Source organism: Hirundo rustica, chromosome Z, assembly GCF_015227805.2.
Source record: "Hirundo rustica isolate bHirRus1 chromosome Z, bHirRus1.pri.v3, whole genome shotgun sequence".
Classification (NCBI taxonomy): Eukaryota; Metazoa; Chordata; class Aves; order Passeriformes; family Hirundinidae; genus Hirundo; species Hirundo rustica.
Genome location: NC_053488.1, coordinates 48,535,022 through 48,550,270, shown reverse-complemented (window position 1 = coordinate 48,550,270; position 15,249 = coordinate 48,535,022). Strand labels below are relative to the sequence as shown.

At 37.4% G+C, this 15,249-nt stretch overlaps 1 protein-coding gene across 2 annotated transcripts in view; it reads right to left on the bottom strand.

The window, feature by feature from the left end:
* The window catches only part of EFNA5 (ephrin A5), a 214,282-nt gene extending 199,941 nt beyond the window's left edge, over positions 1-14,341 (bottom strand). The window contains exon 1 of one of the 2 annotated variants that reach the window (XR_005704500.2): positions 14,180-14,304. Coding sequence is in view for 1 of the 2 variants with exons in the window: in XM_040090909.2 (XP_039946843.1) it covers positions 14,180-14,304 (125 nt within the window). In the remaining variant the exon portion in view is untranslated. Of the gene's footprint in view, positions 1-14,179 lie in introns of both variants that reach the window. The other variant, XM_040090909.2, reaches the window with a different exon arrangement.
* Between the last annotated feature and the right edge of the window lie 908 nt (positions 14,342-15,249).

The window sequence follows — 15,249 nt, the reverse complement described above, 5'->3', positions numbered from 1 at the left end:
CATGCATCTTTTAAATTACCTTCTACTAACCTCATATGCAGGTTGAAAAATTTTATCAGCATACAGATAAATAAGTTACACAAAATAAATACATAAGCATGCTCAAAATTGTAGTTTTAGTGAGGAGCAAACATTCAGTAAACAACAACCAAAATAAAAGATAAATTCAATGGGCTTTGCAAAAGTGGTAAATGAAAACACTGGGTAAAAATTTTTAGAGACATTAATCATGATCTGTTTTACAAAAAATCTTAGTATTACTAGTAATGTTTTCGAAATTTAGAGAAGAATAAAAAAAGAGAATGAGGCATGGTGAAGTACTGTCAACTGAACAGTGAATACTTACTTCATTCCCTTCTACTACTGCAACTTAAAAAAAATAAAAGAACATTCAGTAAACTCAATGGGAATTTCATGCAAATATAGTAGAGCATCTGGTCAGAATATGCTACCACACCATGACTTTTACTCTACGCCCATCAGATATATATGGCAGAATACTACTTACAATTTATTCCCAATCACTTATTAAGGGAACACTGCAGAATAAGTAATTAGCTATCCTATTTTATCATAAATCAGGAAATGCTCTGTTAAGGAGATAGTTTCTCAACTGGCAAGCAGTATGTGTGTAAACAATGTTCTTTCCTCTGATACATTATTTAAATAAAAGCATTACTGCACTGATGCCAACTACAGTAGCTGGGAATGCAGGAAATGTTCTTCCTAAAACCTATGAAATCATCTTGAGAAATTAGTATTTCTCTTCCTTCTTGAAGATGGGAGTGTTTCTCAGATGAAAACCAGCAACAAATCTACCCCTAACAGGAATCACAAGTGACAGTACTAGTGTCTAGAACATTTAACTGTAAAACACAGAGCCTTTTCACTTGGGTACATCATGTACTTTTGGGACTTAAGACATTACCAAGATTAATTTTGTTTCTGACATATCCATTACATGGTGGAAAGCAGACAAGATTTTGTGTTAAGCACAGGACTGAATCTGAAGGAAAAGTGTTAATTCAGGAGGACTGGATTAAACCAACCTGATATTAAACCTAATCTAAAAATTAAGTCTTGTATGCATCCACTATACTAGCATTATGAAGTAAATAAGCATACAAACAGAAAGAAGAAGCAATCATTCCTCTGTCACCAATTAAAACAAGAAGTACAGAAATCCTAACTGGGCACTGCAATGATCTGATCCACTCAGATTACAAAGGCAAAATTGCTTTCATCAGTAACAATACATTACATATACACTCCACACCTAAAATTAAGTGCTTAGGAAAGATTTCCAAATGTTTTGCTCTGAAGAAGGCCATTATATGAGCACTAAATCAAGACAGCTAGTATGGAAAATGGAAAACTGAGATTTCTTTTTACAGTAAGCTATAAAATAAAATATAAAATGTAGTTCAGTCAGACACAGAATTTGAGAAAGTAATAATAAAGTAATGCTGTAAATCACTAAATTTTTTTTTTTTTTTAAGCTAACTATTGTGTTTTGGAGTAGAAGTACTGAATATGGAGATTCTCCTCATATTTGAGACACCGAGAAAGGGTTTGCTTGGAATGTGAATGCAGTGAATAGTCATGATATAATGAGATGCAAGTATGATCTACCTCTGTAATTAATTTTCCTTCTTCACCCACACAGTCACTTGTTGTGATAATGTGAATCGTAACCTTAATGAGAAATTTCATACCACCTTGATTAAAGATACTGCAAATAACATTCTATTTATTTTGGTTTTATTTCAACAAAGAATCTCTTTTACAGTCTCAAAACCCTCAACCTGCTGCTAATGAATTTCCCATCTACAATAGAGATTTTTAGAGACTGATTTTTATGTCAGGTTTTTAAGTAAGGTTTATGCTAGTATGTATATTACAAAATTATCGTGGTCTGCAGCAACTGTTCTTACTACTTTTTTTTTTTAAGGTAGTTTGTCTGAACTTTTTAATATAGAAGTTCCTCAATAAAATTGTGCGTGCATTGCTTTACAACATTTGTGAAGTAACACAAAAAGTTATATAACATTCACATGACAATTTTTAAATGTAATTTAAAAATCAACACATAAAATTTTCAAAGATTTCCAGAAACTTTGCAGGCAACTCCCTATAAATATGTGCACATAGTATTACATTGGGCCCAATGTCTTAAAATGGGATCTACCAACACAGAGAAAACAAAACACAATCAAATTTCACACATGAATGATGGATACAGTTTAACAACCTATAAAATTCTAAAAATTAGAGCTGGATTTTTTTACAAGATTCTATTTTACCAAAGTTTATTTCATCAATATGCATCTTCTCAAATTTAACAAGGGCCATATTTCCTTCAAGAAATATCTTCCTCTTATGCTCTGTCTCATACCTACTACACAAGAGCAAGAGCTTCCTCTGGGAAGCAAGAAAAACGTAATATTTGATACTCCATGAAAATGCATAAGAATAATTGCTTTCTCAGTGATCCCAAACTACTGGGACACACCAAACAACAGGAATAACTGCTCATCAGTTTGGTAAACTGGTAATAAATTACATGGTTTATATATTAAAGATTTTATATTTACAAGGATTGTCCAGCATTCTCCAGGGATTTCTCTTATTCTAAGAAGGCTATTATTCAAATTTCTAGAAAACAGAGACTTCTTTCCTGAATACAGAGGTTTTGTTATTTCAAGACGTCTTATTTGGGTGTTCACAAGAGCCACTCAGTTTTTAACGAGTATATCACCAAGAAGAGAACCATACATTGCATATACTGCTTTGGAAAACACAAAACACAAGTATACCAGTGGTGTACTACTATATCTGATTTATTTTACCTTCATAATCTTGATTTTTTTTTATCACATACCAAACCACACTACACTATGTAAGGCATTCAACACCTCAAGGTTTCACTAATGTCTATCTGCTTACATGTAGTAAGCCAGTTCTCACTTTTGAAATGGCTAACAGCAAAACTCTACTTATTCAACTAGGTTTGCTTTTATCCTCTTCCATTCCCAAAGATAGAGATCCCAACTGTGCAAAAACTGTTAAAAAAAATGTTAGTCCAGAACTTATATGAACCCAACCAGATAAAGACCCACAGGATTCTACAATCCCGTGCTGCTGTGCTCCCTCACTAGATACAATTCACACAGATTGTGGAGCCTCACAAACATTGACGAGCCTAACTACTGAAACTCATATTCATATTCAAGAGAACTACACCATAAAATCATCAATACAGGACCTAAATCAACTCTCATCCAAAGTAGTTCAAGAATCTTCTTGTGTTAATAAGTCAGATAAGAATACCTCCAAAAATACTGCAATAAAAACCAAACAATAGTTAGTGTATTAAAAAAAAAAAAAAAAAATCACACCTTGCAGTGTCTGTCAAGGCACACAGTGCAAAAAAATAGACTTCCATTCCTCATTACTACCCACCAGCTACTACTGATGTGTTCTCCTTTTAAAAATGAGGGTATGTATTTAAACAATTTTCCTTTATCAATTTTAAGGGACCATTTTTTGGAACGTATTTAAGAGACTACATGGGCAGAAAAGCTGAAATAAAATCTAGGACAGTTAGGCACCAAGCAGTCTTAAAAATCCCATATGGCTGCTGTCTGCAACTCTTGGTACCGAAATATATTCAAAATTCTGGTTTTGAGAACATATTCTTTTTAAATCAGTAGACTAAAAAAATGCTTAAATAAATTGCTCATTTTACATGCTGAAAAAAAAAATTAGTAAATAATAGTGTGAAGGCACAACTACACTCTTTCAATGTCTTTAAGAACAGTGTTTAAGATAATTCACAATGCAATTATGCATTTATGGTTACATATGGAAATATATGTGCAAGGATAAATGAAACAAATGCACATTTCACTCCAGTCACTACTGCAGTACACCAAAATCTTAGCCTCATTTCACTTAAGATATGTTCTAGCACACACTGTGGGTTAGAAACAGAAAAAAAATTAACATCCAAACTAGCTGCTTTCATTCAGGTTTTTTTCTAATCCAGGTTACTATGCAAGGCACAAGCAAAAGTATACAAAAGATGATTCCCAACCAATTAATAAATGCAGACAAATACTGGCCTTGATCACGGCAATTTTATTGGAAAGCTCAGTTCACCAGAAAGTGTGCAAAACAGAATGAGAGAAAGGCAAATGTGGCTCAAAAGCAAAGGGAAAAGTGTATGCAACTTGGGCATAAGTGAAGGGACAAATATAACCCTGGAATTAAAATCTTTGGAATTAAGAATAATAATCTTATAAGTAAATATTACTTCAATAGTGTATATGTATAATTTTATATATATATATAATATTTTATATATATATTATTAGGCACACACTTTCCATGTTCTTTGCCCCAAAAGCAGAGCTGACAATGGTGACAGCAGAGTGTGTAATTAGTTTTTATTGTTCCCCTGACAGCTATAGCTCTGCAAGGACCCCTTGCCTTTTCCATTGTAAATGTCATGGAAAAATACACTAATGACAGGCTTTTAATTATGGGCACAGCGACCATGATGGGAGCTGTGCCAAAAGTGATTGGCAGCTTTGGATACCAGATATTCACAGCAATGGTTCTTTTTCTATCATACCTTGTAATCCAGATTAGTGAAGATAGAAGTTTTTTAAAACATCTTTTCTAAGGCCTTGGTTGTTGTCTGGAGATACTATTATATAGTTATCACAAGCAGACAGAAACTGACAGAAAAAAATCAACAAAATCTTTAATTACTTTTAATAGCATGAAGTTTCTTGAAAGAGGTTCTATGCACTGACAATGCCATCAACATAAAAGAATTCCCCACTGACTCCAGAATACAGCTGACTTTTTTTTAAAGTTATACATAGTTACAAAGAGATGCTATGCCCTCTTAACATATTTTTATTCAGTATTTACAATAAACTGTTCCACATTCAGCTGTAGTTGCTGAGGTGCTTTTTTGCCTGATTAATTAGCAACAGGGAGACACGCTCTCTGGCAGCTTTTGTACCCTATTATTTCTTTTGGTTTGGCACAAAAACTGCCTTTTGGGAGCACCAGTATTTGTACTGTACCCCGCTTAGTGATGGATCACTAATTTTTAATAAGCTAAGTCCCAAGAGAACTGCAAAATTATGTAAAAATGTATTGGAGCAACAACTATACACAAATAATAAATAAATACCTACATGGGCTGAGGATAAGAGCTGTCGCAGTACATAATATATTAGGTCTTTTCCAGACAATAGATGGAAAGCCTATCCAAGAGATTGCACATAATCTTAAGACATTGGTCTGAACTGTCTTTTAATTGCTTGATCCAAATCTCTGCCTTTATCTTTAAAAAGCAACTAGCTAATGTTGATGCTCAACTTCTTTGAAGAATGATATATCTGAATGTTCCTTCACTGTTTCTCATCCCTCCCCCATGACTAGACGAATGACATTACTCTGTGAAGCAGATTTCTATGAAGAATGACCACACAATTCTGGACCAAATGGTTGTAAGTCTATGTAGCAGTCACAAATCCCTGGCTAAGCCGAACAAAGCAACATTATACCAAAGTGATAAGTTTGGAAATATAAAAATGAAGCTATCTGACTGTAAAGTGGCAGCTTACAAATAGCTGCAGAATCACTGTTGGCTGTCCATCCCCCATCCAGCTGGCTCTCATATCAGTGACTTCAAAAACGCAGTTTGCCATTATGGTGGCTTAAGGCACTTTGTGTGCCAGTGCAATGACCATGCTGTGTGTGTGTGTCAGAAGGTCAATACTTTCAAATTCCAGAGTCTCTCTGTATTTCCTTCTTTGCTGGAAACAATAGAAAAGAGAGCAGGATTGATAGCTCCTACTTTGTTAACTTCTGCTCACCAAATGCCCTGCCTGTATGAATATATAACTATTTTTTGAAAAATCCGATTAGACATCAAATAAAGTGGAACGGGTTGCAGTGGGCAGAACCACAACCACTAAACAGATATCCAATGCAGCTGTTTTTTCTGGTCATTAACAGCATTAATTGGTAAATTTTCTTGCAACAACTTTTAACAATTGCAAGAGACCCAACATCATTAAAGCTCCTAAAAGTCCTTACTTAATGCTGACGAATTAGTACTGAAGACTGACAAGCGTGCTACAAAGATCGTCATCAAAATTACCAGTAAGCAAAATAAAATACTTGCTTTTTTTGTCTCGTCATAATTAAAAAAAAAAAATAAAAAAATTGTATTTTACTTATACAGCACTACAAAACCAACAAAATATTAGACATAAAAAAATGGGGGGATTATTTTTGTTTATTTTTGATTAAAAGAATTTGAATGTATTCAGCTCCAGTTTCAAAGACACAGGCTGAGAAAAGATATACAAATTTATTTACAAACTTGAAACAACTTCAAAGTAAAAATTAAAATAAAAAATCCTATGTACAGTAATAGCATTATAATAACAATATATTTCTTAGCAAGTCCCTGTGCAACAAGATAATGTGATCTGAATATCTGTAAAGAGGAGGAAATTCTCCGGAATTGTAACATGAATATGAAAAATACAACTTTGAAGTCCACAAAACCAAAAAGGTAGTACTTCATTTCTATCCACCAGGGAATTGCTGCAGTGCTCAACTACTACTGATGAACAACTCACACCATGTGAACACACCTGCTACTGCCAGCATCCACCCCCAAGCACGAAAAACTATGTCATTTCAGGGCAGAAGTATTATATTATTTTAAGAAGGTCAATGCTCCATGGAAAACATTAATTATGATACAAAATATATTCTGTCAAAACATGCTCCTTTTAAATGTCACATTATCTTTCAGAATGAAACAAATATGTTTTAGCAGAGGGTGACCAGGATCAAAGTAACTGTGTCTTTTTTTTTTTTTTTTTTTCAATTGCCTCACCAGATGATTCATGAACAAATAATTTCTTCTCTACACTACACCATCTCACGACTGGGAAGAAAAAAAAAAAAAAAAAAAAGGAAAAAAAAAAAGGTGCCTATCAAATAAGATGATTCTCTTAAAGCCTGATGAAATAAAGTTACTCAGTGATAAACATAAGATTTTTTTACTGCAGAAACTACTGTTGAATATTTTAATATGCTGATCTAATGATAGAAAATAAAATGGACATGGAAAATAACTTATTTACAGGTTTTGTGAGTTTAAGGTCCTTTTTCCATGCAATATGTCAGCATGGATAGGAAAATTCTTCCACTAGATTATAATGCAAGTGACAATAAGAATTGTAATTTTCAAGTAAAAATTGCAGAACCTGAAGAATTTGCTTTAACTGGTATTAGCAGTTCAAGCGGATCTTGCGATTTAACAGGACATTTGTGCATCTTCTTGTAAACTGTTTTTCCTTTTTACAGCATTTTTACTGGTCATGCATTTAAACAAAAAAATGGACATAAAGCTCTTTACATAACAAAGTTAACAGAATATGGACACCAAACTATGTCTCTACATTTTGCAGTAATCTAAAATAAACTCATTTTCTTCATAAAACCAGGTCCTAACAATGTATTTTCATTAACCTGTAAATAGCAGAATATGAAGAATGTCTCCCCAGATTAGATATATATATACATATAATATATATTTGGGTGTATTCTTCTTTTACTGTATTTTTCTGGCATTCTATGGTAGAAAATACAATCTTAATTCTAACAGAACAATGGGGGGTTTTTTACACACGTATTTTCACATACTTCATTTTAACACAATTTTTTTCTAAAATGTATAAGAATGGGAATTTGTGCTTTTGTAATGAAACAATCCAGGCTCATTTTCCTAAAAAAGAGTATTTTAGATATCTATACGTGTTTGCACACTGTAAAATAATATAAACCATTTTAAATGAGCTCAACCAGTCTAGCTTGGAAAGACTACAATGAAAAGGGAGAGCACAAAAATGCAAGGAAGATTCCTAATGCATGAATGATTCTATTCGTCCATCCAGTTGTGCTGAAGTACCTTACAGTATGGCTTACTCACAACAACTGTAATACCATCAGAATACAATTTCAATAACTTGTCTGTTTATTTCAAACTAAATGTTTTCGTTTCATTATGTTGTTGTGCTGCTGACTGACTAAATTTTAAGCACAAGTGCAACAAAAACTTGAACAGAACAGGGCCCTTTATTCTCAAAAGTGAATTAGACCATTCAGAAACACTGGAATATTAGATTAATCCTGAGACTCAAGATATTTTTTAAAAACAATGCTCAGGACTGGGTAACAGAGCAAAGAGTACTTATTGGAATAAAGTATCAGATCTAAAATATTTCTAATTGCTTTTTAAAAAATGAAAAACAGTAACACAAAGCAATAGAGGCATATAGCAAAGGCATGGACAAACTACTGTCTACTCATGGTTTCACTAGGAAAGGCTGTGTCTTTGTTAGCATCTTCTCTCAGCTGTTCCCAGTAACCAACCTTCTTTATGTGTTTTCTTGGTAGTCTAGTATTTCAGCAATGCTGGAGTCCTCCACCTAGCAACAGACTGGTGTTGGAAGAAGAAATCACAAGGCACTCATATAAGCTAGGGGAGTTCTCAGGGCACATTCATGTAATTCTTCTCTGCTTCATTTTACATTGGTGTGCCCAAGTGCTAGCTTATCTACCTGCCCAACTACTGACCCGATAATTACCAGCATGTGAAAAAACAGCAAACTGGGAAGATGGCCAAGAACTAAAACACAGACATCTACAAATAATTCTCTTATTACTGCTTTGAACTTTAACACAAATACATTAGCTGGAAGATTAGCCCTGGAAATCTGATGGAAATTCCAATCAGTTTCTAAACACTAAAATGAAAAAAAAAAAAAAAAAAAGAGGGGAAAAAAAAAAACAAACCACCACAAAACTGATTTCTTTTCCTCACACACATCACCACCTAACAAAGCATTTCAATGCATACATACACAGATATGTGTATATTAATGTAAGTATATATATATATATACACAAGCATTGAAATGCATACATACTCTCATTACATACACCATATACATTACACATGCCTGTCCAAAAGAACTAATTGCATTCATTCATTTTTTCAGCCCAGCATAAAGCTGCTAGATTGCTGGGATCATAACAACAGGGGAGAGAAAGGAAGGCTCATCTTTATCTGTCCCTCTCAAAAAGCATATAGGGCTAGAGGAAAGAATGCAATGAAGGGTCCTGACTATGTGCACTTCAAAAAGACTTAATAAGAAGCATTTCATGAAGATCAGATACCACTTTAACAAGGTGACTTTCATACAAAAGTGAAGACCAGTGAAACTACTGTTCTTTGTGCAGTTTTTCCCTAGAAGATTTCAAACTGTTTCGAACACCCACTTTTAATATAAACACCTAAGTCCTTCTGGAGACACAAAGTGCTAATGAAACTATTAAAAGCAGAGAAAGTAGTGGTAAATAATTGATTGCTCCACTACTTATCTTTTAATTACAAGGAACCAGTCAGAGATTTCTTCAGCACTCAGAGCAAGCTGCTGGATAAAAGCAAAATAGGTTTATATGTGTATGTATACCCCAAATACTTAGGCTCCTATGCTTCCCTTGAAATATGAAACTTATATGTAATACCAACATCAAAGTGAACACAATGACTTTACCCTTCTTCATCCACAACTACTTAGTTTTCTTAACATGTGTAACAGCTTTCTTCCTGTTCAGACATTTCTGCATGGCTTCCCCTCAACTCTGTTCATAGGAAGAACTACATCTATATGGAAAAACAAAAAACAAACAAAAAAGGCACAAAAAACCCCCACCAACAAAACAACAACAACAAAAAGAAAAAGCAAACAAAAAACTAGCCATGTGACCTCATCACACACAAACAACATGCTATGGTGAAATCTATAAATACATAACAGATGGCAGAACACTCTGACATCCATCCAGCCCATGAGTGTGCTCCAAGAAGTGCCAGGTGTGCATGAGCTGCCACATCCAGAGCTTCTCAAAATTAAATCCGTGAATTTTAGTGACCCAGGGAGGCACTTAAGCACACATCTATCTATCCACACAACTGCAGCAGAACTTAGGCAGGTAAGGATTGAGCTCAGAGAAGCTAAATGCTTTTCTGAAACAGTGTCTAAATACTCAGCTACAAAATCCACATAGGCTGAGAAATCCAGGTTGTGAAATTCTGGACTATGCATAGAATTTTCAGAAGTATGCACCCATTTTTTCTGTTTGCTGTCCCCAAATAGCTATCTAAAAAAAAAAAAAAAAAAAAAAAAAAAAAAAAAAAAAAAAAAAAAAAAAAAAAAAAAAGCCTCTAGCAACACCAACCAAATTGTGGTACCCAGTTTAATTATGAGAAATCACCAATTGAAGTTGAAATTACTTTTCAGTACCTAAGTTCTCTAATTACCATCTGATTTCTTGATTATATTCACATAAATACACGAAGAGAAAACAAATAAGCATCCTATATCTTTGTAATAATTCTTCTATGGATATGGTCTACCATTTTCTTGTATGAAATGCAGCCACCCCCATTAATACTCCTAATTAAAAAAATTTGCTTTTGTGAGACTAGAAACTACAGCCTCTATGTATGACCAGAAACTAGACCTGCTATTCAAGTATTTTTAACCACTCTGAAACTAACTAATTTACGAAGCTACATAACTCGACACGAAAACAATTCACAGGGAAATATCTAAATGGAAACCACAATCTTAAAGCATAATCCTGGCAAGCAGAAAAATGTAGCAATAATTACTAGTAGTTCATCTTGAACAGTAACAAAATTAAAAACAGTATCAGGCATGAAGCAGGTAGATAGTTTCAAAATTTGGCCCTGGTATGCAACATTCTGTCTGAATTATAATTGAGAGGACACTACCAATCAAGATTAAATTAATATGCTCCATTCCAAAACTGTGCATTGTATTCAGAATAATATTCCCTGCTGATAATTGTTGCAGTCCCACAAGAAAATATATATGGAAGCAGTGCTGAAAGACTAATGCACTCTAAGGTAACAGTTAGAATTTTGTACAGTTAATTCTAAGCCTATATAAATAAACAAAAGAAATCACATTTTTGAGTTTACTTGAGGATTCATTTCCAATTTTAAAAAAACAAACAAACAAACAAAAAACCCCCAAACAAACAACAACAACAACAAAAGACGAAAAAAAGATATTTTATTTATACTTCAAAATTTTAATACCTAAGGATATTCTCACCTGGATTGGACTACAGCATTTATGGAAGGTGTAGGCTGATAATTAAATATGGAACAGAAGTAAGGCACAGCAATACTTGGAAATGGAAAAACATTTCCAAGAACTGACTTTGACTCTGTAAAAATACACAGCTTTGTTACTCATACGTGCTGACAATAATGACCATACACTTTCTAATTGTTCTAGCAGAACTCTGGCAACTAACCAAGCAATGTAATATGAATTTTGCTAATAGACTCCCATGACTTTTTGTTTACCAAACATTGTTCACACCAGGAACATTTATCTACTGGGCCACTCAACTTGTTAATGTGTCTTTCAATGAGAAAATGAAATCCTAAGTATTTCAGTAAGGCTGAAATATGTAAGGCTAATACTAATTAAAATGAAACCATTAAACATAAAGGAAGGACAATCATTATTAAATTCTTCAAAGTTTTAATGAAGCCTTAATTTAGAGTGCCTTTATTATTATTAAGATGATCAATATTTCATCTTTTAAAGGAATTAATTAGTTCTATGGCAGTTTGTTAATTTTGAATAAATACAATAAAGAAGTAAGCTAAATCACAAGTATAGTATCTGTGTTTATAGAATGACAGTATATTTTGTCCTCTAATTTCAAATAGTTACCACCAAGTAAGCATCTCTGCTTACTTCTACATGCGTTCATCTCCTGAGTCTGACTCTATATGAAGATAAATCATTGCAAAGTTATGCCCTAAACATTGTTAAATGCTCTAAAAATTTTAATAGCCAAAGACAATTTTGCCTTCAGCTCAGGTTCTGATGAAATGAATTCAAAAGAGAAGTGCTTTCTTTTCTTTGGGTCTCTTCTGCCTACCAAAATAGGTGTTTTGTAGGTTTTTCTGTAATGCTCATTACTTGGAAAGCACACACAAATTGTCATGCTGTATAAAACAAAGGAGAGTTGCATCTGCACCCTGCCCTTTCTCATATTTTAAACTCACAAATACACATGACGTGTCCAAACAGATACATTCATTGTGAGCAAGCAGTATTTTAAGACAATAAACGTTTGTCTTTAAAACATAAGGCTTATAAATGTCTTAAAATTAACTTCCTCTACTGTTTGGAAGAATAACAAAACTAAGTTTTCTTTGAGGTCTGCTGATGTTTGATGTTGAATTAATAGGAGATTCCATTAGCAGTAGTAATATATGATTTAACTTGCTAGAATCCTTGTAAATATAGTTCACTGTATAATGCCTACCGACTAGGTAAGCATTGTTTGTAGTTTCAATTGTTTTTACCTACATACAGTTAAGATCATCACACAAAGACAACAGAAGTGAAAAAATCTTGAATCTAAGGCTATTTTTGAAATATTTTAACTGTTTTGCCACCAATATATGCATTTAGTCAAACATATTTCTTTCAATGATCCTTCTTTTGCCTAGTGGGATTTGAGAATATGACTTCCTTTTTATTTTTTTTTTTCCTAGCAGTTACATTTAATTTTGCATAACAACAGAAATAAAACTTCTGCTTTTTTAGATGCAAGAAATTTTTGGGACATATGTTCTTTGATGGGTGATGTGAGATGTAACTTTTCATCTTACTTACTCTGAGCAGTTTTTTTCAAATAACACATGTAGAAAGAGGAAAATGTAAAGAGACATTTCAAATCATAGATGCTCATCATATCCAAATACGATTGTTTCTCTTTCTTTGTCTCAAGTTTTTTATGCCAACTATTTATTGCTGAGCCGTTGAGACCAGGAGCACAGTATTGTGCTGGAAAAACAGCTAACCCTAGGCATTTGAAAATTCTGCCGGTTAACTTCTGCATCACCTATTTTAAACCTGCTTTGGAGTACCAAGCAGTGGAGTTTTCTGCAGGCAACAGAGATGTATTAAAAAACATGACCTGTGAAAAAATCAATGTGCTAATCTCAAGCCAAACAACAGTGTCAGAAGCATAAAAAAAGAGATAACCTAAGATAAAACGTCCCCAAATTTACTTACACCAGCCTGACAGGAAAAAAAAAAAAAAAAAAGATAAGCCTGCCACGGGCACTTTGTCAAGGAAAAAATATTTAATACCCAGCTGACTTTTTACGTAAACACACGGATACCATTCGGAAGAGGACTGAAATTTTCTGAGGCTAAACATGAGGGAAAACTCAAAAAAAAAAAAAAAAAAAAAAAAATTAAATGAAACCTCTCAGTGCTAAACCGTACTCAGAGCCTGCTGCTAGGAACCCTCCGGCGCCAGGGGACCGGCGCGACTGCGCCAGCACCACTCCGCTCCAGCCGCAGGGATCTCGGCGGTGCGCCGTCCTATATCCAGCAGAAGCCGGCCCGGGACGGCGTACCTACCTTACTTCCTCACGTCCAGCCAGCCCGGGAGAGGCCCTCGCTGGGCGGGCACTGCAGGGCAAGGCCAGGCAAAGCCGCCTCTGACAACCATCTCACCCGGGGTGCCGCGGAGGTCCCGCCGAGGGCGCAGAGCCCTGCCGGGGCCGGACTCCCCGCTACGGGCGGGCACCACGCCCGCCGCAGGAATCCTTCGGGACACCACCGGGGGTCGCTACCTGTGCCCCTCATCCCTCCCGAGCTCCCGGAACAGGGCTGGCAGCAGACACGGGCTGCCCCGCAGAGAGGGGCGCCCATGCCCACGCTGGGAGCGCATCCATCCGGCTCCTGCGGGCCGGCAGCGGCCGATCCCAGGGAAGTCTCGGAGGGAAGAAATAGAGGAGAGGAGAAAATCACCCCCGCCACCAGCCCCACCATTGTTGCCTGTAGCCCTGAACCTCCGTAAAAGAAAAGTTTTCCTCTCTATTTTGCAGTCGGTCTCTCGACACGAGTCTTCTGGCGCCGGAGTGACGCTGTGCGCTCGCCCGCCGACCCCCGCCCCCCCCCCCACCCCGCGCCTGGTGCGCGCCCGCGGCCGCCCCGTGTACCTGGGGTTGGAGCTGTTCCAGTAGACGGCGTAGCGGTCGGCCACCGCCTTGGCGCCGGGCTCCTGCCCGCGCACGCACACCCACAGCGCCGCGGCCGCCAGCAGCAGCATCTCCACGTGCGGCATCGCGCCCGGCCGGCGGCGCGGCGAGGCGGGATGCGGGGAAAATAAAGAAATGGGGGGGGGGGGGGGGGGGGGGGGGGGGGCGGGGGGGTAGGGGAAGAGGGGGGGGTGTTGTGTTTAAAAGGAAAAAAAGGAACGGGGAAGAAGGCAGGAGGAACCGAGCTGGGGCGCGGGAGTTGTGCGGTGAATTAATAAAAAGCGAAGCGCGGAGGCGGTGGGCTCCACGGCGTGCCGCGCCGCCGCGAACGGAGGCCGCTTGGCGCCGCAGGCGGGCAGCAGGAGGGGAGGGCGATCCGCGCCCCTCAGGACGCCTCACCCCGGCAGGGGGTGGCGGGGACTGAGATGGGTGGCGGCGGCAAGTGGCGGGCGGTGCTCATTCACCGGGAGTCCCGCAGAGCCCACGGCATGACATACACCGGCCCGCCGACGCGGCGGGCGGGCGAGAGCAGCGCTTCCTCCGCGCCCTGCGAGCGGCCTCGGCGGCGCTGACGGCCGGAGTGCGCGGGATGGAAGGAGCGAACGAACGGGAGACGGGGGAGAAGAGCGGGGAGGAGGAGGGGAAGGAGATTTTTCGCCTGGAAGCCCAAGGGGCGTCCTGGCAATATATTAAAGGCCGCCGACTTGGGAGCGGGAGGAGAAGTGCCCGCAGATCTCAAAGTACAAAGTTTGTGTCTTCCTTTCTGGCCCTCCGCTTCTCGCAAATGAACAACAAACAAAAACAGGAAAAAAAAGAAAGGGGGAGCTGGGAGGGACGGGAAGAGCAGGGAAGAAGCAAAAGCCCTGAGGAGTTTGCTTGCTGCGCTGATGGAGTTGAGAAGCTTGTTCTGCAGCACGGAGTGTCTTGAAAGAGACTTTGTGGAGTGGTTTTCTTGTCCTTCCTGTTCTTCCTGGGCGGTGGATGCACCAAGGACTAAGCAACAGCAAAGGGGAAAAAAAAAAAAAAAAAAA